The following is a 26,700-nucleotide window of genomic DNA, read 5'->3' as shown; positions in this document are numbered from 1 at the left end:
AAGTTCTCATGAAAATTCATTAGCAAATCTCTCCTAAAATGTACATGTTTGTGCGCAATTCTGTGTGCAATCTTCCCATATATTTTAAAATGTTGTTTTCTCTAATGTATACATACATGAGCAACCTTCAGCAAAAAAGGGTTCCTCACTCCTGCAATAGCATTTATAAACGGGGTTGTGAGGGGAAGATATCACCCTCTGTATGTTGTTCGACTCTAAACTCACAACAGCCCAGCCAGCATGGTCAATGGTTCCACTGGCTCCAACTGCACAGGGGCCCAAGCACCCACAATTTTTTTGCTGTGAGTGCCCAGCTTCTGCCCAACGCCATCGCATGCCACCGCCCACTGCCTTACCTCCGGTACTTTGGCACCACAGTAGCAACTAGGCCGCAGCCTGCACTTCTGCCGTGGGGCCTCTGTTGGGACCTACTGTGGCCGTGGGTACAGTCACAGTGGGCCCCAACTGAGGCCCCACTGCGAAGTCTCAGGCCGCAGCCCAGTTGCCAACACTGCACACTTGTGCCATCATGATGCACCTCGATGTCATGACGGCACAACACACACACACACACACACACACACACTGGGCACCCACCGTCTGGGGCCCATGTTGGCGCCACTGGTCAGGGATGAAGAAACTGTGGTCCAGCAACACATGGTTCTGCGCCAATGAGCACTGTAATGTAAACTATGTATTTAAAAAAAGAAAACAGTTTCTTCCAAAATGAACTATGCTAAATGGGATGGATAGTTCGTGTTTTATTAGATTATTCAGATTACACTAAATATTATTCTTATACATCTCTTGCCCAAAGGACAATTTAAATCACTGTGCCCATGTCCCTTTACGTCTTTAGAGTTAAAGAGAAGAAATTACAGAATTATACAGCAAATTATATATATTGTCAAAAGTTTCCCTGCAGGAGTTCTGGCCTTGCAAGACTTAGTACTATCTTTGCCAATTTAAACGTTTGCTTAGGGGGGAATTGTTTTTTTTTTAAAAAAACTTTATATAGAGAAAGGATATTTGGAGACCTAGAACAGCGATTCCCAAAGAGAGAGTCATGCCTCTGTGTTGATCACAGGCACTTGACACAATATGGAGAAAGTTTGATATGCTTATGTTCAATTTAAATAAATTTTTAAAATGTTATGATCCTAGGACATTACAGTAGTGTAATATAAACCTACATACTTTAAATGGCATAACTGCAGAATGGAGACTTTAGCTTGGTGTGAGGACTTGGTTTCGATCAGATGGATGAAACAGGGACTGAAACTTGGGAAGAGATGTGGGTTTTCAGAGCAACAGAGAAAGTATGAGAATCTGGGTGGCTGGGTTGGTGTTTTCAAGCATATTCCATGGAGTGCTGAACTCAGGAAAGATTCATGGACGGCTTCTATAATTTTAGGGATAGGGTGGCATGAGGAACAATCAGGAACACTCCTTCCTGACAAAATCCTATTCCCATTCCACATAATTGGGCCCCGCAACACCTCTTCACTGCGTTGGCAGTGGTTCAAATCCCCGCGACGGGGTGAGCTCCCGTTGCTCGGTCCCTGCTCCTGGCAACCTAGCAGTTCGGAAGCATGAAATGCAAGTAGATAAATAGGTACCGCTTCAGTGGGAAGGTAAACAACGTTTCCATGCGCTGCCCTGGTTCACCAGAAGTGGCTTAGTCATGCTGACCACATGACCCAGAAGCTGTACGCCGGCTCCCTCAGCCAATAAAGCGAGATGAGCACTGCGACCCCAGAGCTGCCTGCGACTGGACCTAATGGTCAGGGGTCCCTTTAGCTTTATTTTATTGTATTCTAGTTGTTGACTGTTCTTCTCATTAAATTAGGAACACAGGAAGATGGCTTATACTGAGGTGGAATCCAGAAACATAAAAAATGATGTGAAAATGCTTTTTTAAAAAAAGTTTTGAAAAAGTATATTGCATTTGCCATAGCTCACCATCGCCATCTCATGTCACATTTGTATAATGCACTTTACAAAACACTTTAAATGTTTTATTTGCAACTGTATAGCTGAGTCCTGAGTCAGACCATTGGGTCCATTTAGCTCAGTAGTGTCTACATAGACTGGAAGCGGCTCCCCAGGATTACAGACAGGGATGTCTGCTTTACCTAGAGATGCCAGAGATTTAACCTGGAAACTTCTGCAAAGCAATGCTGAACCATAGCCCTTCCCCATTTGTGATGTTTCAATGGAGTTTTATCATTTTCTGTACCTTTCCCTGTGGATTATGTAATTGATGAATGATGGAATAGAACTGCAAATAATTAAGAAATAAATAATAATGTTATATAATTTTTAAGCACCTAAGAGAATGCTTGTGTGTGTGCTGTATATATATGGAACAGCAGCCCTGCCTGAAGGCTTACAATGTATGCAGTGCTTGTTGCAAATCATTTCATAGAATCATAGAGCTGGAGATTTCTGTTCCTTTTCCGCCTCTGGGCTGGGGCTTAAGCCACAAGTTTGCTTTTGAACGATTCTGCTTTTCTTTCTTCATTTGATTACAGTAAGCTGTGTAATAGAGGGTGGAGGCCTTTGCTTGGTGTCCAAAGAAAGTGAGTAATAATTGACCTAATGTACAGAGCATATGAATAAACTATTCTTTTGGTTAAGAAATTTATGCTTTACAGGGTGTGCTGGAGTTCACAGCCCTCTTCCACCCCCCTCCCCATCTTCCAAAATTGCTTAAAATGCTCAGCTGCTCTATTAAATTTCTAATTCAACAAAAGAGTCAAATGCAAAGAATGCATGAGATAAAAAACAGTTTGATTTGAATCCAATCACTGGGGAAAGGAACTGGTCTGTCTTGAAACAGCTGTTTAGAAAATTTGATCGAAATAACTGTCTCCCTTCATGGTAGTTCATATCAGGCCCCAAATTACAGAACACTTTACTTGGCGGAACTGACAAGAAGACACTGCAGAGGTTCAGATTGTCCCCTAGATATACAAGGTGTTATGATTTGCTGTGAGGAGGGGAGATGGTTTTTGTCTCCTTCTCAGCTGACCTCCTGAGTAAATTCAGGACCTCTCCTCTACATAGTTATTAGAGCTGGCGTTGCTGCAGAACATTTTCTCTGCCTGAAATCCTTTTTTAAAAAAATTAGCAAATCAGCTGTTCTCTAGGAATTCTAAGAAATGACAAGGTGCATTGTATCGCACGTCTGAAACAAAATTTAATGCTGCTTAAAATCCAATTGCTGTTGAGCAGCAGCTCAGCCGAGGCCCGGCTGTTGCACCTGCTTTCTTCCTCTCTACGCACAAAAAAATACCTGCAGGGAATAAGGAGCATACATCCAGACAACAGAAAAGCCAGCTTTCATTGCCCAGAGGCTCGCCTGAAGGATAGCTGTTGTGCCTGGCCTCTTCCTCTCACCATTAGACCATAAAACACCTGCTGGATGAAGTTGATGGAAGTTGAGACTCCAACAACATCTAAAGGGCCCTAGGCTCCCATCACTCATTATAAAAGCTGCTGTGCATCTCTACACAGACCCCCAAATGCATTGTGTCCAGCTTACTGGGTTGGGGAATGCAAACAATAATATCGAAGAGGAAATAAGAATATAGGCATGACTCTGTGCCCTAGTGAAGCACATGGGTATGCCACAAATGTACTCTTCCCGTTGCCTCTGACATCTGTGCAAGGGGTTGACCACCTTATATTTTAGCCGGGGGATCAAGAAGCTGTGGCTCTCCAGATGTTGGACTCCAAATCCCATCAGCCCCGACCACCATGGTTAATGCTCAGGAATGATGAGAGTTGGAGTCTAACAGCATCTGGAGGGGTATATGTTACTCTACCTCATTTTAGTCTGGTATATTTATCTTTCATTTCCCCTAGTGAGCTTAAAGAAGTGCTCTCCTCCAAATTAAAATTTGCAATGGCTCTGCAACTGAGAAAGAGTGACTGGCTGAAGGCCTCTCAGTGGGCTACATAGCTGAGCAGGTATGTGAACGTATGAGTTGGAATCTGCATTTTTACCCAGTAGAGCTGGCATAAAGGTAAAGGGACCCCTGACCATTAGGTCCAGTTGTGGTCGACTCTGGGGTTGTGGCGCTCATCTTGCTTTATTGGCCGAGGGAGCCTGCGTACAGCTTCCGGGTCATGTGGCCAGCATGACTAAGCCGCTTCTGGTGAACCAGAGCAGCGCACGGAAACGCTGTTTACCTTCCCACCGGAGTGGTACCAATTTATCGACTTGCACTTGACGTGCTTTTGAACTGTTAGGTTGGCAGGAACAGGGACCGAGCAACGGGAGCTCATCCCGTCACAGGGATTCGAACCACCGACCTTCTGATCGGCAAGTCCTAGGCTCTCTGGTTTAACCCACAGCGCCACCCGTGTCCAGAGCTGGCATACATCCGGTTTAAAAGAAAAGCTTTAAAAATCAAAGAAAAGCCCCAAAACTTTTAGGAATGTGGTAACCCCAAGGTAGAGGCATATTTTAACTCAGTGACACACTCTGGTTCTGTTGGGTTTTTTTGGGTGGGGGTACAGCTGAAGCTTTGCTTATATTTGCAGGTAACCTTCAGAAAGCCATTTGTTCTTTTGTGTTACTAAAGGTAGTCTTCCCTTCTAACATGACACTGTTTTTTCAGGAATGGGTTAACAACTTCTAAATGCATCACCACAAACAGTTACTTGGCTCATTTCTGATGAAGAACTAGATCAAGATACAACAGAACCCAACTTGGCTTAAAGTACAAGCAAAGCATTTAAATAAATCAAAAGTAACCATAGACGTTAAAACAACATATACAAGATAATAGTGACATTAGATAAAACAAGTCTGTTTGCATCCCATGATTCTGCACAAAACTTAGGAAAAGCATGTAGTTTGGAAATGACTGAAGAATTCTGTTTTCTGAGAATTATTTGCTTTAGTTAAGACACACAGAGAGTTCCCAGTTCTCTTGGCTATCGCTATAGGTTTCAAGGTGTGGGAGGGGGGGAATGCTTTATGAATTTGGGGGGGGAAGGAAGACTGAGCAGAATTTGCTGCAGTCATGGTTTCAAATGCCTTAAATAACTCATTGACTCTCCCATATTAGCAGAAATGAAACAAATTAGCAAGTCTCTGCTATCCAGTTTGCAGAATGGATACAGACTGCACAATTCAGCTTCCCTTGGCATAGAATGAGGTTAATGGCCGGGAAATTTGGGGAGTTACTTTTATCAGTGCAGATGCATATTGGCCAAGTGTGTAAACACACCTCTGGGATGCTCTTCCCAGATAATCTCAGGTACCATTTGACAAGGTGAGATATGTTCCTTTCATGCTGTAGCCATACTCCTAAGACAGCTCCCAAAAGGATGGTTTTAGTGCACTGCACTTATGCTCACGGCTGTGCCTCAACACACGATGGCAGGAACTGCTGGCATGGGAGCATGACACATGCAAAGGAGAAAATATGGCTGTGTGGAGACCAGGCAGCCTCACTCACTGTCGCAAATCAACACTGGCTCAGGATGAAATTACTAGCCTGCAGCATGAAATGGCAGGCTACCAGCTTCAGCGCAGGCAAAATACATCTGGGAAGCTGCAGAGTTGGGCATGCGGCTGGTAGCCTCTAGTCAGTATTCCTTATAAAGTGTGCCTCCTACTGACTCAGAAGGAGCAGCAATTGCATTAAGGACAATCTGGAGAACAGCAAGTTTGTTTGCTTATTTATTTCAAATTAAGATTTGAATAGGAGAAAAATGAAGACTGTATCTAGCTTGGAAACCATACAATGTAATCTCTGGTGGCAGGGCAAGCTTTGTGGATACTGTACACTGCTGCTGTCAAAAACAGATTGTTCAGTGACTATGTAAGAAGTGCAAGCCTGAGCAATATTTTGATGCCTGATATTACTTGCCATGTACTTTCTAGTAGCCCACTGATCTCTTCTTCAGCTCCCAATTGCTTTTTCTGCCTTTGAGTCCCAAAGCAAAATTGGCATGCAGCCTAATTCTACATGTTTACTCAGAAGGAAGTCCCATTCAGCTGACTGAAACTTACTCATTGATTGAGACTTACTCCCTGGTGTGTTTAGGTTTGCAACCATAAGGTGCAATTTTACACACACCTACTTAAAAGTAAATGAATTGAACTCAAATGCACTTAATTCCAAGTAAGGAATTGAATCTTTAGGGAGATACATACATTTTCACAGTGATTTTTTTTTTAAGGGTTTCTGAAGCAAAACACTTTACTGTCTGTAACCTCTGTCGTGCTGTAAAATATCATTCAGGCATTTTTATAAAACAAGAAGAAGGCCTTTGCCTTGCATGAGATTGCTGAGGATGGGACTGACTGCAAGGTAAAAAGGCAAGATGAGGTCATTCTTGAAGTTGTAGCTGCGAGGGTTAGGGAGTTCCCCAAACCCAAGCCAACAAAACACACAAGTATGTCCAGCCAATACAGTAAGAATCTTGGTGCAGGCTTTTGAGACACAAACAACAAATAGTTAGACAATATAAACATTTGGGAGGCTGTTCTTAGGGGGTGGGAGCTGATGTTCCCACCGAGCTGATGTTCCCACCCTTCTTAGCTGTTTTAATACCTTGGCACAAATATTTTTCTTCTTCCTTGCTTTATGCACACAGCTTTGCAATTTAGGCCAGCTAGGATCCAAAGTAATGCCCGTATGGAGGGAGGGGGATCAGAAAGATGATTTAAAACCAAACCGTCTCTATCCCTAGAACTGTAGCTGAGTATTAGTTCAGAACAAGAGAATGAAGCCCCCAAATTTAGCGTGTTTTGTGCCTGCACAGCAATTCAGGATTTTCCAGACTCCTGTAGTGCAGGTTCATCTCTCGCTCTCTCCTGGTGGAGAGAATAAAAAACTTTCCTCGTGTATAAGATAAATTCTGCAGAAGACGAAATAAATCTGCCTTACGTAGTAGATGTTGATGGTTAGCAGTTTACTCTCCAAGAACTCAGTAAAATTTGTTCCAGAAAACACTTTTGCCAAATGCCGTCCCAACATACACCCAAAATTTTAACCAATTGTTAAACACTCTGCCTGTAAGTGTTTAACTATTGGTTAAAATGTTTGGGCATGTTGTAGCATCATTTCCATAAACTTAGGAAAGGGGCTCCATTTCCAAATATAAGTACAGTGAAATGAAAAATTTAAGTGTCCCTAATAGAGTTCTTAAGGGACGCGGGTGGTGCTGTGGATTAAACCACAGAGCCTAGGACTTGCCAATCAGAAGGTCAGTGGTTCGAATCCCCGCGACAGGGTGAGCTCCCGTTGCTCGGTCCCTGCTCTTGCCAACCTAGCAGTTCAAAAGCACATCAAAGTGCAAGTAGATAAATAGGTACCACTCCGGCGGGAAGGTAAACGGCGTTTCCGTGCGCTGCTCTGTTTCACCAGAAGCGGTTTAGTCATGCTGGCCACATGACCCGAAAGCTGTATGCCGGCTCCCTTGGCCAATAAAGCGAGATGAGCGCCGCAACCCCAGAGTTGGCCACGACTGGACCTAATGGTCAGGGATCCTTTAATAGAGTTCTTAACACTCTACTCTGAATATCTGGACAAAGCAATCCTAAACACGGATCCGTACTGCCCAGCAGGGGCTTAGGATGGAGCAAAGATTTTTCTTCACCCGCTCCACCAGCAGCAGAGGCTCCGCTCCACCCACTAGTGGCTGTTGTCCATGGGGATTGGTAGGGTAGAAGACTGGGAGGCCAACAGTAGGTGGAGTCAATGACACGGCTTTGGAATGTGGCTCCATTGTTGTATTCAGTCTGACTGCTCTCTGGCCATAAGGTAAGTTTGCTCTCCAAATCAGGGATGAGGAACCTGTGAACCTCCAGATGACGCTGAACACAAACCCTGTCATTCCTGACCATTGTTCATGGTGGGTGAGGTGGCTGTGGGTTGTGAGTCTAAGAACATCTGGAAAGCCGCAACTTCCTTATCCCTTCGTCTAAGTTCCCTAATGTTTGGATGCCCAAAGATCTGAGTCTTATGTTCCCTCCTCAGCATTTCACCAGAAGTGTTCAATTGGGATTGTCTGTCTAACATATGCTTTTTCTTGGCAGCAGAACATGACTCATCGGCAGCATACAGACTCAACAGACGCCACATGCAGTAAAGAACGAACACAAAATGTTCAGTATTGGGAGCACTTTGACAATCTAAGCATTAGATCATTTTTAGATGGCTGACGTTCTAGAAGTGACACGGTTTACTGATGTCACAAACCAACCTGTAAATAACTGCAAGGGTGGCTGAGTTTTTATCAATAGCATCTCTTAAGAGTGGTGAATGGCACAATTTAGCAGGAAGAAACTCCAATGTAAATCCTCATTATTACATATCTCTACATCCCTGTTTATTTGTATATATTTTAAATTTTTATATACGGATGTTTTATGGTGGCCTATATTTGTAAAGCTTTGGCAAAGTAAGTAAAGAGCCAGTTTTTGAAAACTTGCTGCTTAGAATTAACCATCTTTTCTGACACGCTTTCTGGAAATGAATAAACATTATTCACATCTTTATGGTAAATATTTTGTCAACTGAGCTGATATTGACAGATTTCCACCACCTGCTTAAAAAAATAATCTATTTTTCCCCAATGTTTTCAAATGTAACACTAAGGTTTCTTGTTAGTTTACATCTCTTGGCTTGTCTAGAGAAGACAAACCATAGGCCCAGGTGGAGACAATACAGTATGTCAAATACACAATACAGTTTCATGGCTTCACCACACAACACATAGTACTACTGGTTTCAACCACATACTTCTCCGTTCTCCTTCTGAGAAGCACAGCCCAGATCAGAAACGGGGGCGGGGGAAGAATCTACCATAATAAAATAAAATTGGAAGGTAATTCTATTGACCTATTTGATTTCTCCTGCACACACGTCAAAGCAAGTAAGCGATCTAGGAGCCCACCACAATCACCACAAAGTCCTCATTGTTTTTTTCTGCAAGTGAATTGATTTTTTGCTTTTATGAAAAATCCAATTTAGCCCTCTGCAGTCACAAGAATTCGGTTTCCTCTCTGGCAAAACATTGCCTTGGTCAAACAGATGCTGAATTCTATACAAGACCCAACTCTTCTGCTCTTTAAACTGTGCATATTTATCTGCATTCATGAAGTCTGGGTGTCCCAAAAGGGAAGAAGCGTCAAGCGGGATGATGAAAACCTCTTAACCCAGCATTTCCAAATTCCAAGAGCAATCTGGAGGCCTGGATTCAAAGTTCCCTTCATAATTACACAAGAACTTGGCAGACTAGCATGGCTCATATCTCGGATATCTTGGGACAAATTCCATTGACACCCACATGATATCATGGTCATATTTGGCTATATGAATATGCGATGTCTCGAGTTAAAATGCCTCCCACTATAATGTTAAATGTGGCATGCCAAATCCTTCTTTTCTACCCTTTCTGGACAAAGTTGCACTATTTAAGCAATCTTGAACTCTAATATGACATAGTTCAATGTCAACCTAAGGTTTTGCAAGGACCCTGAAAAAAACGTTAGATTTGGGCTTTCTAGCAGCTAAAGTTTAGCAAAGCTTCAAAACCCCAAGGATACATATTGTTGCTTTTATAAAACGTTTAGAAATATAATGTAAATGAGTGCAGAAATCTGCATCGGGGTATTTGGGCTGTACGCAACTACATCCTACTCAGAGAATACTTGCTAAAATTATTGGACCTAGTGTGTCTTATCCTGAATATGGCTAGCAATGGATACAACTCTTTGCAATGACAGAGGTTAGAGATTTGAAAACTGAAAGGAAAACCCCCACTGCCTAATTCTAAACCCATTTACTTATATGGAAGACCCAGTTAGATTAATTGATCTCCTTTCCAAGTAAAAGTGCTTGGGATCACAGGTCAACACCAACTCTACTGAGAAATAAATGCCATAGAGTTCAGTCAGAGATACTCCTAGCAGAGACAGGCCCTGGTGGGGAGTACAAAAATGTAGTAATTTCTAATGCAGGTATTGCAGTAAAGTGATTGGGGGGCGATGTACAGTGGTACCTCGGGTTAAGTACTTAATTCGTTCCAGAGGTCCGTTCTTAACCTGAAACTGTTCTTAACCTGAAGCACCACTTTAGCTAATGGGGCCTCCTGCTGCCGCCATACCGCCGGAGCGTGATTTCTGTTCTTATCCTGAATCAAAGTTCTTAACCTGAAGCACTATTTCTGGGTTAGCTGAGTGTGTAACCTGAAGCGTATGTAACCCAAGGTACCACTGTAGCTCCTTGCCAAGGGTGCAAGGGATTCCCAGGTAACTGCATATAGAGTGACAGCCTAGATCTCCCTTTCTGAGATTTTTCAAAGAATCTTTTACCTTTTATTCAAAGAAAAGATCCCAAAGCAGATCTTTGCCTCCATATAGCACATTCAATACAAATTCTGCATTCTCTGTTTAACAGTTTGCAATCAGATTGTTCTCTTATATCATCTACTTCATTCCGTATACCTTATTTAGGCCTCTTTCCCTACAGTCCTATTCCAGTGCCAAATAGAACAAGCAGACACAAAAGAAATACAGGAAAGCTACTTGTTTCTTACAAAACTTCCAGAGATCAGCTGGAAGTGTGAACATATCTATTGCAAATGTTATTAATCATTGCTGAATAGTCATTTCCTCCCTTTCACACACACATACCCCGTCATTGCAACTGCAAATTCAAGCTTAACAAAACATGAATTATATTTCCCATCAGAAAATCATAATCAAGCAGTATTTTCAAATTCAAGATCTGTTATTTCTGATACCCCAAAGAGAGATAAATTATGAAGTGGATGCCAAAACTCTCAAATGTGGGTTTCCTCATAGATAAATCAAATAGACAATTCAGAATTTAACCATGATTGCTTTTTTTAAATAACCATGTCTACTTAAGATTAATGGGACGCGGGTGGCACTGTGGTCTAAACCACAGAGCCTAGGGCTTGCCGATCAGAAGGTTGGTGATTCAAATCCCCGCGACAGGGTGAGCTCCCATTGCTCAGTCCCTGCTCCTGCCAACCTAGCACTTTGAAAGCACTTCAAAGTGCAAGTAGATAAATAGGTACCGCTCCAGCGGGAAAGTAAATGGCATTTCCATGCGCTGCTCTGGTTTGCCAGAAGTGGCTTAGTCATGCTGGCCACATGCCCTGGAAGCTGTACGCCGGCTTCCTCTGCCAGTAAAGCGAGATGAGCGCCGCAACCCCAGAGTCGTTTGTGAGTGGACCAAACAGTCAGGGGTCCCTTTACTTAAGGTTACAGTCCTAGATACCCATAATGCACCAGGGAAAAAGAACATCTACGGGCAGAGATCTTTTGATCACCAGGCAGAACAAACAAACAGGTTTTAAACTGGGAACACTCTGACAGTTGAAATTAAAAATAAATAAATCATACCACCACTGGTTGTGTGTACACTTCTTCCCTGGGTTGTCTATGAATTATCTAGTATCTTAGTGGCTGTGTTCGGATGTCACAATTAACCATAGTTTATCATTACAGGAATGAGTCTAGGTAAGCTTTGGGCTCACAAACTCCTCCTATTTGCATGGAGGAGTTCAGATGTTTTCCGTTTTAAAATTAACCACAGCTTGTTGCATTGTCCAAAACCAAGAAACTGGAGTTAATCTTAACTATGGCTTGTTTGAAAGAAGCCAACTTTAAGCCATTGGTTATAAAGCGGGTTTATTTTGATAAGCCATGATTAACACTAAGCGCAGTTTAGGTGGGCATAATGCTAAACTTTGGTTATGAAAGTTCCATTTGAATGAGCAGCAAAAGCTTTCAGTCTCCTCACAGTCACAGCAAGAAGGGAGGGAGGGGTTTGCCAAAGCTCATTCAAGTAATGGAAAACCATAGTTCATTATGACACCCAAATGTAGTCAATGGCCTGATTTAGATTATCATCCAAGGATTCAATCATCCAAACAAAGCCATTCTCTGTTTTGAAGGTGAATGTTCTGCTAATGACTTACTTAATTGAATTGATTTATTCAGAAATACTCTCAATTGTTTTATCTAGAAATACACTATTTCTAAACAGAGAAAATAACTATCTGTGAAGTTAACCATCAGTGTGCATTAACTATCTGTGTAGTCATGAAATACTACTGTGAAAGCTTTATATTTTAGAACCTCTCTCACAAAAATATGAAGCCGCTTACACTATACTAGTGTGGCCCTATTGTTCAGGTATCTTAACAGCTATGCTAGATAAACGTTTATGTCACTTATTTATATTAAAGTCCAGGAAAGAAATGTAGTGTATGTCTTTGTCATCAAAAGACTCTCCTCCCTGGAAGAGAGGGGAGTGGTTGTGGGCGGGAGCCCGAGCTCTGCCCCTAACAGGGGGCGTTAGCCCCCTGCCTCCTCCTCTCACCTGGCTGGCGCCCACGCCTCCTTGGCAGGCACCCAACCAGGTGCCTCCGAGGGGGCGTTTACAGCAGCCTTTTGCTGCAGCGCCAGCCTCTCCTCGGCCTCATTCTTCTCCATCGTCTCGTCGCGAGTCAACAGAATCACCAGCAGACTGTCCTCTTCGCTGCCTGCTAGAACCGGGGAAGTATTTTTGCACGGCTTGAATTAGTCAGGGGTGTGTGGGTATTGGCTTCGTCTATTTGCTGGCTGTTTTGTTGTATTTCACTTATTTATGTTTATGTCACTTATTTATATTAAAGTCCAGGAAAGAAATGTAGTGTATGTCTTTGTCATCAAATGTACTGCTTAGAAGACAGTTCTAAAAAGGGTTTTCTTGAGGGAGGGGGGATACCAGTAATTATAGGTTATAATACTAGTTTAAATGCAACAAATGTTTTCGGGAAATGACTTGCTGCTTGCTTTCCATACCACTCTCAGGGTGCATAGTCTTTTCTGCAAATTATGCCAGTTATATAAGAACACAGTAGTAAAGTTGCATTGCTTCAATATTGCCCAATTTGCATTTTTGCCAAAGTTCTTTGGACGTTATTTTTTTTTAATGAGGGCTGCAGACTTTAGTAGATTTAACTGGTAGGATATGCAAATATATATTTAAATCAATAAAATAAAAAGCAATGAGATATTCAGCTGAAATGGTTTGGCAGCCCTGATTTTTACCTTTTGCCTTTGCTAGACTCACAAGGTGATCAAAATTCTGAAATATATATCCTGCTGCAGAGAAAGAGAGCTGAACAGGACTGACGCCGTGAAGGAAAGCCAGACATTGTTTGCACATGCAGTACATACACGAGGGAGGTACATGCTACAATCTTAATATTTGAAGTGACTGGAGTCCAAGCCTGCTGTCGTCTGACTCAAAAGGAAACTCTGGGTGGGAGCATGATTCTGCCTGTACTTTCCACTGCATTTAGAAACAGAAATATAGGAATCACCAAAGGTCTGAACCTGTGGAGAGCCGCTGGCACTCAGTGTAGATAATGCTAAGCTCAATAGACCAAAGCTCTGCCTTGGCAGAAATCAGTTTCCTATGTATGTACCTAATGTACCTATAAGAAGAAGAAGAAGAAGAGTTTGGATTTGATATCCCGCCTTTCACGCCCTTTAAGGAGTCTCAAAGTGGCTAACATTCTCCTTTCCCTTCCTCCCCCATAACAAACACTCTGTGAGGTGAGTGGGGCTGAGAGACTTCAGAGAAGTGTGACTGGCCCAAGGTCACCCAGCAGCTGAATGTGGAGGAGCAGGGAAGCGAACCCGGTTCCCCCAGATTACGAGTCTACCGCTCTTAACCACTACACCACACTGGCTAACAACTCCCAAATGTTACTAGAATGCCTTAATACTCTGACTCTTGTTTCAGTTTACATCCCTGTGTGGAGCTTCAGTTTGTAATGTAATTTCTTCTACAGTTTGATAGGACTAGATGTCCCTTGAAGTCTCTTCCATCCCTGCAGTTTTCAATGTATCAGCATTAAGTCAGCCTTGCAATCAACAACTTGGTTGGCACCTGAAGGCAACCAGCAATTCCATGCAGATGTGTGAATGGGCTGAGCCAGGAGCAACAAATCTCCCCTTTCCTCTGCCATCAGTGCACTTGATTTCCATGTTGGCTGAGGAGGAAGAGGTGGTGGCCGAGGACCATTGGGTATGCTAGGGCGGAAGGCAGGGAGACCACCCAGAGAGGCAAGGACAGGCAGAGTCAACTAATTTTGTCTCCATCCTCTTCCCTGTTCAGGGCGTGACTAAGACTAAGGAGGAAGGTGGCTGGCAGTGCCATCCCCTGGACTGGATTTAAGAAAGCAGGTAGGCAATCTGCTGGCTGAGGACAGACTGCATTGGGTCGGGTGGTACCCATTTGCTCTAACAGAGAGGGCTCAACTAGGAGGACGGGAAGCTCATTCTGCAGCCAAGATCCTCTTCTATCAGCCTGTTTGCTGGAAGGCTTTTTAAATAGCCTGCTAAGAGGCTTGAATCCCACGTTTCCATGCTGACTCCCACTAACTTTTGTGCAGTTATTTACAAGGCTGTATGCAATAGGCTTGGAATTACTTCCATCCAGTAGCCGATGATGTGATACACAGATATCCCCATAAGTTTTTGTAATAAAGCAGAAATGCTATTTGCCCAATTTTACTACATTAAGGACTTAATATCTAAAGGTGGGCTATAACTATTGTAAACAAATAAAAACATGATGGAATAAAAATACATTAAGTTTAACAACATGTTTGGAACACAGTTCATCTGAGAGCCATGAAGAGTGAATGAAATGTTTTTAATGAGTTGCAGAGGTAATAGATTCCCATTTCAAAATAGTCCATTGGCTCAAATTGATGAGTACTTGTGACTAATGAGGGCATCTGTCAACAGGCTGGCTGCTCTGGAGCTATCAAAACTAAGGTTACCAGATTTCTTTCAATGAATCCGAGGACCCTTTTCAACTTCCTACTAAATAGATGGATTTTGTCAGAGGACTAATTTGTAAATCCAGGGACTGTCCGTGGGAAGCGGGGACGTCTAGTAACCTTAATCAAAACCTTTCAATCTTTTTAGTGTTTAGGTTGCCTACTCTATACTCACAAAAATCAGCTGCTGTGTCTTGAACAAACACTGATTTGTTACTCCCTGTTACACTGGTTGGTAAAATGAACCAGCTGGCTTTGCCACTGGTTGGCAGAAAAAAAACTGTACACAATCCCAATCAAGGTATAAACACCACAAGTCAGGTTCCTCCAGATCCTAGAAATCCCAAAGTGACAACCCCATGTGACCATGTGTATTTGGGATTTTTAGAAACATATAAATAGAAAAGTGGTATGCATCCTTAAGTCTGGCAGTTGTTGATTCAGATTTAATCCCAAAACTGTTTCTCTGTTGCATCTTCAGTACCAGTATCACAAAGGGAAGGGCTACAGTTCAGTGGTTCGCAATCTGCTTTGCAATCCCTGGCATCACCCCGTAGAGCTGAGAGGGGATCCTGTCTGAAACCCTGGAAAGCTGCTGCCAGACAGTGTAAACAATACTGAACTAGATGGACCAGTGGTCTGACTCAGCACAAGGCAGCTTCCATTGATTACCATGAAGTCCCCCTTCCCCTTCACAGAGCTACAGTATGGGAGGGGGGATTGGCTGAATGCAAAAACTGACCTTAGCAGTCAAAATAAGTCAGCATGGGTGTGATCATGTCTCATTCAGCATTTTTTAAGCCTTGCTAATTTCTATGCAGTGACGTGGGTGGCGCTGTGGGTTAAACCACAGAGCCTAGGACTTGCCGATCAGAAAGTCGGCATTTCGAATCCCCGCGACGGGGTGAGCTCCCATTGCTCGGTCCCTGCTCCTGCCAACCTAGCAGTTTGAAAGCACCTCAAAGTGCAAGTAGATAAATAGGTACCACTCTAGTGGGAAGGTAAACGGCATTTCCGTGCGCTGCTCTGGTTCTCCAGAAATGGCTTATTCATGCTGGCCACATGACCCGGAAGCTGTACACCGGCTCCCTCGGCCAATAAAGCGAGATGAGCGCCGCAACCCCAGAGTTGGCCACGACTGGACCTAATGGTCAGGGGTCCCTTTACTAATTTCTATGCAATAAGTTTAGCGTGGGGTTAAGACTTGGACGTCTGGCTCAAGTGCACCCCATCATTTTAATGCTGGGTTTAAAGAACAAACATGGGGTGCACGGATTTGTTCAAACTTTCTAAGTATACGGACAACTCTGCTCAGAGCCAAATGCATGAGAACTCTCTCTGCTGTTTTCCTCTCTGTGGCTGAACACAGTATAAACAGTCCTTCCACTGCTCCTAACATTTGGCTGCTCTCTGTAACCACCTATTTTTCCTGTGTGGAAGAGTTAACCGTAATGCTGGATCCGATCCTACCCTGGCTTGTAACAGTTTGCATTCAAACTGCTCTCTGTAGCTACTGGAGTTTCTCCCAGGTTTAGGCTTGAACAGAGCCTACATACATATGAGAGAGAAAGGTGGACTTGCTTGACTGAGTATATAATAGTCTGCTTTATATGTAACCCATCGTATGAATTTTCCAGACACCAAGTTAGCCCATTTGTTCAAATTAAAACATACGTTATCTGCAAAAATACAAAAACAGCCAAACGATAACTACAGTTAAACAGCTATTGCTGTCATCTCTCTCCAGAATGCTCTTAAACTTGATTTAATTTCCTTGAACTACTTCGGGCACAGCAGATAAGTAGGGCTGTGTTCTCATCTGGAAACAGCTGTGTGTGTTGCTATGGCTACCCAAGCAAAAAAAAGTTCACAAAACTGATAACAAACTCATACAAGTTTTACAGAAGAAGAACTCTGCAAAGCTAGTCAAAACAAAGCACGAGACTTGAGGCGGGATATAGTATAACTCCAGTACTTAAGTGTAGCTCCAATTGCCAAAACATTGCCCAAGACATTCTGTGTATATTAAACAGCAAGCTAAAATGTACGTGATTGCATTCATTTTACTGGCCAGCTTTTACAGCTAAAAATGAAAAATGAAACAAAATGAACTCCCAAGTTTCCTTTGCCTTTCATCCTCATCCCCATCTTTAAATAAAAAGTATGCAGACCTCCAACACATCTAAATTCCAGCAGGGGTGGCCAAAATTCAGTCCTAAAAGTGCACGTATAGCACTGAATCTCTAAAGTCCTGCACCTCAAATTCTGTACAGGTTCAAAGTGAGTCATCCCTTCATCAACATCACAGTCGTAAATAAAACCTCACACACATACTGAACCATACGATACTGTGGAAACAAAGGCACAACCATTGCTGTGTGCTAAGTACACCAGTGCCTTGCTCCACGTAAGAGAAAGTGTTGCCATCTTCTTCCTGACAATAGGAAATGAAGCTGCTGAGAAGGAGCTATAATGACAGATAACAAATGCTGCACCTGTTGAATTTCTGCCTCTCGGGCAGCTGATTAAAAGCACAGAAGCTTCATCAGAGAGGGAAACGGCAGCCTGACTGTGAGGCGAAAGAGGGAAACTTGGTTGCTTAGCAAGCATGGAACAGGCCTTTGCGCCAAGAAGCAATATAGAAGTAAGGATAACGTCCACACATTGCAAAAAACAACAACCTGGAGAATATACCAAAAGGATCTCATTGGAGTAAGGAACACAGACTGCACCTCTCCACTGGCCTCTTCTAAGATTTGAAATAATTGCTCTGTGTGGATTCACCAGAGGGTTATAGTGTCAGCGTAGGTAAGGACATGCTATCCTGGAACTGCAATAAGAGGAAGTACAAATAACACAATTTATTTCTTCCCCTGCTTTGTTTTAACATACAAAGCTGACCTGAATCCTGTTGGTAATAAGGAGCTATTTCCTCACTCCATCACCTGCCACAGTTTCATTTGCCTTCTTTAATCAGATTTTCTAAAAAAATAAGTCTTCCAGAAACATATTGTTCCTTCATCTTAATTCATCACACTCGGCAAACAATAAAAAAACCCCCAGAAACTTAACTCATACTGACTCATTCAGAAGCTTAACTCATACACAACACATCAAAGTCTGGTCTTTTCTAATGGGGGGGGCGGGAATCCCACCTACCTCTTTCACACTGAGGTCCAGTAAAGCCATAAGTGCAGGCACATCTGTTTGGGGCGACACATCTCCCTCCATTAAGGCACCCACTTTCGCAGACAGCTGTAAGTGAAATGAGCAACAGAGTTATTTGGATGCTTTAATGTTTGCATGACGGGCAACCGTTTATGGCTTTACCCGGGCCTGTAGCTTGTCTCGCTCCAGACAAACCACACACTGTAACCAAGGTTTGGTCCTGGGTTTACAGCTCATGGCCTGTTTGGAGAAGACAAACTATGAGCCTGGGTTCAGGCAACAGCATAGCTTGGCTCAAAGCACCTTAGCAGCAGCAGACCTCAGAGAGAAGTTCAGGGGCTGTGAATCTTCTCTCTGGAGGCCTTCACACTTTCACACTAACCCATAGTTTGGTTTGGTGTTACGTGAAAACCAGCTCTGTGGTTTCAAGTGTGTTTTGATAATTGTTTGATCATTGTATTGTATTTTGGCTATTTTGCTAACTACTCTCCTCCAGGAGGAAGCATAGTCTCAAAACTGCAAATAAAAAATAATAATAATGGAAATATTAAGGTTTAGTATAGAAGCACCCAACCAGCTGTGTAAGAAATTACTATTTGGGTCTTTGTCCTCAAGCAGTGCCTACAGCTGGGTCCAAGCAATGGTAGCTCTGTACCAGGGTGGAAGAGGTCACCTGTCTGAAAGAGTTATAAAAGGTAAAGGTAAAGGGACCCCTGACCTTTAGGTCCAGTCGTGGCCGACTCTGGGGTTGCGGTGCTCATCTCGCTTTATTGGCTGAGGGAGCCGGCGTACAGCTTCCGGGTCATGTGGCCAGCATGACTAAGCCGCTTCTGGCGAACCAGAGCAGCGCACAGAAATGGCGTTTATCTTCCCTCCGGAGTGGTACCTATTTATCTACTTGCACTTTGACGTGCTTTCGAACTGCTAGGTTGGCAGGAGCAGGGACCGAGCAATGGAAGCTCACCCCGTTGCGGGGATTCAAACCGCCGACCTTCTGATCGGCAAGTCCTAGGCTCTGTGGTTTAACCCACAGTGCCACCCATGTCCCTTTATAAGGACATACCCTTACTTAAAAGACAAAAACTTTCTATTTCCCCCTTATTTCTCTCTACAAAACCTCACACACATCTGCCCAAGTGAATTACAGGCCTCTTTCTAAGAACATGATTTGCAGTTAAACACATTATTACAAATCCACATTGCTTGGCAAAACCACTTGCTGGAATACGGATGGCCTGGGACTCTGACAGTCTTACTCATTTTGACCAGCAAACAAGCCTTTGCTGGTGAATGCCAAACTCTATGAACTACTTATCAAATGCAGCCATGTATTTCAAAACAGCCAAACATCAAGCTCAGCTATGACTTTATTTGAAAAGCCAAAGATTTAGCATATGTAATCCAATTCCCCGATATGTCACAATTTCAACAGAGCAAGATATGGGCACAATCCAGCCATTTCTGCGCATGAGAAGGAGTTACTAATAAAATGCATTGTAAGTCTATCCTTTCCATCCCTTTGCCAGCCTTGCACAAATGCACGACAGTTCACAATCTAGTAATTTCTGGCCAACCAAGACTCTCCTAGACCTCACTTACCTGCCTCTAGTGCCTGTTACTCCCCAGGCAAGACATATATCATTTGCTTCTGCTGTGAGCAGCATGGATGGATGTAAATGAGATGTGGGAAGACCTCATCTTACCTGGAAAGGCTGAGTGAATTTCAGTGTACCCAGTCATGCAGCAGTACAACCAGCATGGAAGCCAGCATGGCGTGGGGGTGAACATTAGAATACATTCTGATAGGAGCCACCTTGCAGTCTGCTCCACATTTGCAAAGGGGCCAGACAGCACCCATAGTTGAAGTTCTAACTAATCAGATCCTACATGCATAAAACCTTTCAAGTCTTTGATAATTCTAGGAACGCAAGAACTGTTTTAAGCAACGTGGTTGATGTGCTGTGAGTTACGTTGTTTTAATTGTGATGTGGAAAATGGAAATTATTTTTTTTAAAAAAAATAATGCATAGAACTGCAACATCAGGCAATATCCAATTATTATGAATTTGTCTGATGCTTACTTTAATTGTTCCAGTCAGAAAGAATTCTCCTGGCATCTATTGCAAAGTCACGTGCTAGCTTGAAAAATTCCACAGCAGTTAACCAGCAGCCCAGAATTTGTTGATTACAATGGATTTGTTAGTCTTCTTGTGGCTGAGCTCTACATTTTAATTAACCAGTGCAGAGTCAAATGTCAGATGAGAATTTTTAGCTCAAAACTGGGCCACTTCTCTCAGTTTCACAACAGAAGTCTCAACCAAAAGAACACTTCCCAGTGACTGCCATTGTCACCCTTTCCCTAAGGAAACCTGGAAGCAACACTGTATGATGACATAGTGTCACTGCCTGATTACTTGGCAGCTTCCAGTTGGTGGATTCCAGTAAGATCTCTTCCTGCAACCACTGGTTCTGGCAAAGCCCCCATTTCACCCACAATTTCTCCATTTCTCCTGTGCCTCCAAAAGGTACTAAAATGCACCCCATATCACTTAGTACACATAGGACAGCACCCCTAGCTAAATGTTAGATTACGTTTACTTACGCTGCCCACAGTGTGTTCCTGTGTATCCTTTCTGACAGAGACAATGGTCATCACTGCATGTACCTCCATTCATACACCTGATGTTGCAATGTTGCACTGGAAAGGAAAGACAATTACTTAACTGTGTAGTCTAGAGAAGCTAAACAGCAGATGGCAACCATTTTAAATGTTTAATTCTGTGAAGCGCTGACCACAACCACCATCAAATAGAAATGCAGAATGCCTCAGTGTATTTTGTGGCTTTTTGGTCGCTGTTAAGGGGCCTGGTAGGAATTTTTCCACTTGGCAAATTGGCACCAGCCATTTGGTTTTTTCGCCTACCTCGTAGCAAATCGTCACAACTTCCTCGATTTGGCAGTTAGGCATTGGTAGGGGTATTGCTATGTAGATGAATGGGTGGGAGGAGCGCCATCACCTCCCGCGGATAATGAAGGGTAGTCCAGTAAAGGATTCCGAGGGGCGTGGCCACATCCGAAGCCTATGGAGGTCAGGGCCCAAGGCACGCCCCCAAAGCGGTGACCCCTGGGGAGTGCCTAGTTGATGTGCACCCCTGCTGGTGTTAACCCTTCCCAGCCTTTCAGGCAGACGGATGGAAGCCGGATAGTCATTTAGGTCCAATGCCTAAGCCAATATCGCTCATCACCTGTAACCAATGAAGTTGTGGCCAATTTTAGCCCATTAACCTTAATTATGGTGTCTTGTGTCTTTATTTCTGCTGGGGGGGAGGCAGGAACTCGCCACGCAATGTGCAGCCAAGCTTTCTGAAATCAATGGAGCACAGGAAGTATCAAGAAAGTCATTGAATACAGTGCTCTTCCGCCTTGGGACCACACTTATTGTTGGGCTACAACTCCCTTCATCCCAAGCAGACCTGGTGCAAAAAGAGCTTTTAAGTTCTCTGCCTTGGAAGGAGGGCAAGGCCCTCCCAACACGTCGGTTTGGGGCTGCCTCTCTGAGACCCCATGGAGCTCTTCAAGTTCCCATAAGATCCTACAAAGCACCCCACTCGTCTTCCAGAGCCAACACATCAAGAATGCCTTGCCTGGCAAGCAAGGTAGAGAGCTTAGAAGTTTTTTTGCGATGGTTTTTGGAAGGCTAAGGGTGCTCATGCGAGATCTCGTAGGAGCTCGGACAGATCTGCAAGATCTTGTGAGAGCACCCCAGAGCTCTCGACCTTGCCTCCAAGCAAGATGCAGAACTTAAAAGCTTTCGTTCCACTTTGCTTGTATTTAACTTGCAAAATTTCAACCAGCTGGTCTTCAGTTGTGTGTGGTTGAAATCACCCAAGTTAAATGTGCATAAGATGTGATTATTTGCTACATTTTAAAACATTGTGGCAGCAACTTTATACTCTGACTCTATGGAAAACTGTAGAAACAATTGGCTACTTTCAACTACTGTAAATGATATTCAGAATATACTTATTGAAATCAATGGACTTGATCAACTTAAATCCATTTATTTCAGTTGGTCTACTCCGAATGTGACAGCTAGGACACCATCCAATGCTATTATTTTCCAACCAAAGTGAAAGGGCACAATTTAGAGGGGGAAATGAGCAATTGTATTTGCTGACTTCCACAGAGGAATCGCCCAGCTCTCTACCACTGAAATCATTGAGGTTTGGAGCCAAACTATATAGGATGCTAAATGTGTCTTTGCATGTAAAGGTTTTTCTGAAATTGCTGTCAGTGGAAGGATTCTTCCCAACATATATTGCAGCTTTGAAGGAGCATATTTTTTGTTTGTCACAACCACAGCAAGTGGTTTCCACAGCAAGAAATTGCCTACCCACCTGTCTGTCTCAGTGGCATTAATTTGAGGCCCTCCCAGTGGCTGCTATTTAGGATTTAGGAAAACAAAACCTACATGCTAGATGCAAAGACTCATATAAGGTCACATCTAGTTCAGAAGCTAGATTCTGTGCAAGGCATCTGCAAATCTGCAGCCCACTATAATTGGTGGAGCCATATTCACACCCTCCTAAGTAGGTCTGAAAAAGGTGGGCAGTGGTTTCAATATGTGTGATCGGACTTTGCTTTATAAAACCTTAGGAAAACAGAAGGGATTAGAAAACACATAGGAAATGATATCATCTGTCAGGCGGAGTAGGAACTTAAACCACAAACTGATTTCAATTAGAGTAAAGCAAGCCAAAAGCTAACTTCCATTCCCACATTTATTACCAAAGGCATTTAAATGCTTTGAGATAATAAGTTTAACGGTAGCTTAAGTGCAGAGCTGTTGTTGTTTTACCTTACTTTTTTCCCCAAGCTACAGGCTGATAATATTTCTTCATCTTAGTCTTATAGGCAACTCTGCAATGCGGGACTGCGGGTGAGAGGGTACCCTATTCTGCCTTAATTCATTTTCCAAAGGAAATTATTTCTCATGCAGTCTTAATTATCTGGCAGACTAGGAATGCAAATCATCGTTTTTATTGGAATTGTTTTTAAGGCCTGAGTGGGGCTGCATGGACTCACCAGTGTTGAAGCTTTTTACAGCTTTCCTTTTTTTTTTTTTACATTGTGGCAGTGGGAGGGAACCTAGGGTTCAAGGGTGAAACGTCCCGTCCCCCCGGGCCTCTTTATCAGGCCCCTGGGACTCTGCCCAGGCCACACAAACCTCCCTCAGCCATGTCCCTTTCCCTAAGCAACACCCCACCCAGCTTTGTTTCAAAGTCTCCTTGAGTGGTTTTGCTTCCTTAATTGCATTTCCAGGCCAGCTGTGGAGGAAGAAGTTCCTCTTCCTCCCTGGCCAGCATGGAAACCAGGAAGTCTGGAAGAGGAGTGACGGCAACCCTTCCTCTGCCAGCCCATTCACTCACCCACATGGAATTCCCTGAACCCACCTTCCTGGAACTCATGCCACCTTTGATGTTACATACAAGGCTGCATGAACAGATCTAAACTAGGTCCAACCATCATAGATGTATCCAACAATGGTATGGATGATGACTGTTTACATAACTAAAAGCAAAAGGGGGGGGGAAGAGTAGGTGCAATGGAATTGATGTGAGTATTCTGCATTCACCCATCTATACGGAAATTTGGGCAATTCTTCAACAGCAACGCATTGCATTTGCTGTCAAAACTTCTTGCAACCCAATCCAATGCATGGCTATTCAGAAATAAGTCGCATTGTTTTCAACAAGGCATAAGTGTGTTTAGGATTGCGTCCTTAAATATCTAAAGGCAGCTGAGAGTACTCTATACAGTGGTACCTTGGTTCTCAAACGCCTTGGTACTAAAATGCTTTGGTTGGTTCCCAAACACCAAAAACCCAGAAGTAAATGTTCTGGTTTGCGAACGTTTTTCGGATGCTGTACATCCAATGCAATGTCGCCTATTGTTTCCAGGGCGCCTGCACCAATCAGAAGCCACACCTCAGTTTTTGAACATTTCGGAAGTCAAATGGACTTCCGGAATGGATTAAGTCTGGTGCTTTTGTTTTTGCTATTTATTTTGCGTTTTTGTTTTTGAGGCTTTTTTGGTTAATTTGTTTTGTGACTGTATGGAACCCAGTTCAGCTACTGATTGATTGATTGACTGTGTGAGTACTGTATCATCAGTACAGGTAAGAATTTCTTTTAATTTTTATCATCTACAATACTGTCTTCTTTATTTTATATAGTACAATACATTGATTATTGCTTTCATTTTATGGATCAGTGGTCTCATTAGATAGTAAAATTCATGTTAAATTGCTCTTTTAGGGGTTGTTTTTTAAAGTCTGGAATGGATTACTGCTAATCGTTTTGCATTACTTTCTATGGGAAAGAGCACCTTGGTTTTAGAATGCTTTGGTTTTGGAACAGACTTCTGGAACGGATTAAGTTTGAGAACCAAGGTACCACTGTATTTGCAAATGAAAGCATTGATTGGTCAGAAAGAACATGAATGTTCAGGTGTGTTCTTCCAATAAGATGGCTTCAGAAGGCTTTAAATGGAAAGTGGCTAAATTCACTGAAGGAAGGTCTATAAATAGGTAATGGCAGCTGCTAAATGGATCACTGAGGGGCAGAGGCAGTATACCTCTGAATACAAGCTGTTGGGAGGAACTACAGAGGTGAGTAGGTAAAAAGGTAAAGAACCCCTGGACAGTTAAGTCCAGTCAAAGGTGACTATGGGGTAGGGGCACTCATCTCACTTTCAGGCCAAGGGAGCCAGCGTTTGTCCACAGACAGCTTTTCGGGTCATGTGGCCAGCAGGACTAAACCGCTTCTGGCACAACAGAACAACGCGATGGAAACCAGAGTGCACAGAAACGCTGTTTACCTTCCCGCCACAGCGGTACCTATTTATGTACTTGCACTGGCGCTTTCGAACTGCTAGGTTGGCAGGAGCAGGGACAGAGCAATGGGAGCTCACCCCATTGCAGGGATTCAAGCCGCCAACCTATTGCCTTCATGTCCTGGTTGTGGTCTTCCTGGAAATGTTTAATCAGCCACTGCTGAAAACAGGATGCTAGAATAGATGGACCTTTGGCCTGATCTAGCAGGGTTCTTCTAACTTTCAAGGGAGGGTGCCTCCACAATCTCTTTGAAAAGCTTCAGGAAGTACCAAATTGCCAGAAAACATCTGTGAGGTCTAAGGATATGCAGAGGAGGGTCCGGAATGTTTTAAGGCATCCAAAGCTGTCTTCGCCAGCCATGTCTCAGTGTTGAGATTCAAGGAAAGAACAGATGTGAAGTTTTAAGCAGCTTGGGCTGTTGCTTAGTTTAAGGAGGGGGGTGGTATTTCTACTACTTTTTATTTATCAATGAATCGCTGGAGAGGTCTGTGATTGAATAACAAAGTGAGAAGAAATGCTTCATTCTGCCAAAAGCATTCATACATGGGGCCGTTCTGACAATAACAAGAATGGAGCAAATGAGATTTCAGAGGACTTGCACTTACAAGTTTCAGTCTAGTCCAGAGGTTCTCAATCTGTGTGTCCCCAGATGTTGTTGGACTACAACTCCCATCATCCCTGAGCTCTGGCCTTGCTAGCTAGGGGTGATGAGAGTTGTAGTTCAACAACATCTGGGGACCCACAGGTTGAGAAAGGCTGGTCTAGTCACTCTTGAGAGGAAAGCTTTATCATGAACCCCCAAGGAGATGTCCTGGACAGGCTGGTCAGATCAAGAAGCTGAGTGGGAGGAGTTTGAGGGGCTGGAATCAGATGATCCCTAGGAAGGGCCTATTGGGCTGGGCCTCATCTGGTCTTCAGGAAGTTTCAGAGATGTCTGGGAAGGCAGGAGCCCAGGGGGCATGTCAGTCATTGGATCAATGTCTTAGTCATGCATAGCATCCGCTGTGCCTTCACCCAGGTGATATGCAATAACAATGTAAGGCAGTAACATTGGACGGCTGAGCTCAGTGCAGTGTGGGAATAAAAAAGGCTAGGCAGGAGAAAAGTATATGAACTCTCCTCTCCAAGAGCTCACACGTTTGCACAGTCCCAGCAAGCAACAGTTTGGCTTACAGCATTGTGCAAACCATGCCAGTATTGCAGTTCATTACATCTTGAGAAATTTTTGGAATTGTGGTTTTATTCAAGGACACAGTGAGCTCTAATCTCAGCTTTTGTTGGAGAACTATCAAAACTAGTTGCCAGATTAAAAAAGAAAAGAAAATGCTGCTAGTACCCCAAAACAATTAAAGGGCTTTAAAGGGAACCTTGGTTTCCTGGTTTTCATTTTTGCTGGTGGATATCTCACAAAGGGTAGGAGCATTGCATAGGCCCATCTAATATGCCTTGCAAATGAATAAATGAAGAAAGCAAGTAGCCTACACAATGCTTGAAACAAAAGACACTGCCTTATAGTGAGTCAGATCATTGTTCCATCTTATTCAGGTTTTCCTTCACTGACTGGCAGTGGCTCTTTGGGATTTCAGGAAAATGGTATCTCCCAGCTCTACCTAGAGATCCCAGGGATTGAACTTGGAACATTCTGCATGCAAAGCAGGTGCTCTACCACTGAGCTATGGCCCTTCCCTTTCAAACTGTCAATCACTGCTAGTTGACCCTGATTTTTACTTCCTAATCTCATGCTATTTTATGAACCCACTAAAAATAATATAGGCCAGTTCCCAAAGAGTAATGCC

At 43.2% G+C, this 26,700-nt stretch overlaps 1 protein-coding gene across 3 annotated transcripts in view; it reads right to left on the bottom strand.

Moving 5' to 3' along the window:
- The window catches only part of FBN1 (fibrillin 1), a 206,176-nt gene that overhangs the window by 149,874 nt on the left and 29,602 nt on the right, over window positions 1–26,700 (bottom strand). For all 3 annotated transcript variants that reach the window (XM_081888327.1, XM_081888325.1, XM_081888326.1), the window contains 2 exons: window positions 20,612–20,707; window positions 18,001–18,096 (listed from right to left, as the gene is read on the bottom strand). In XM_081888327.1, the coding sequence (XP_081744453.1) occupies window positions 18,001–18,096; window positions 20,612–20,707 (192 nt within the window). The remainder of the gene's footprint in view (window positions 1–18,000; window positions 18,097–20,611; window positions 20,708–26,700) is intronic.

Source organism: Podarcis melisellensis (genome assembly GCF_964234715.1).
Source record: "Podarcis melisellensis genome assembly, chromosome: 14".
In the NCBI taxonomy this organism is placed as follows: domain Eukaryota; kingdom Metazoa; phylum Chordata; class Lepidosauria; order Squamata; family Lacertidae; genus Podarcis; species Podarcis melisellensis.
This window is presented reverse-complemented; position numbering and strand designations above follow the sequence as displayed.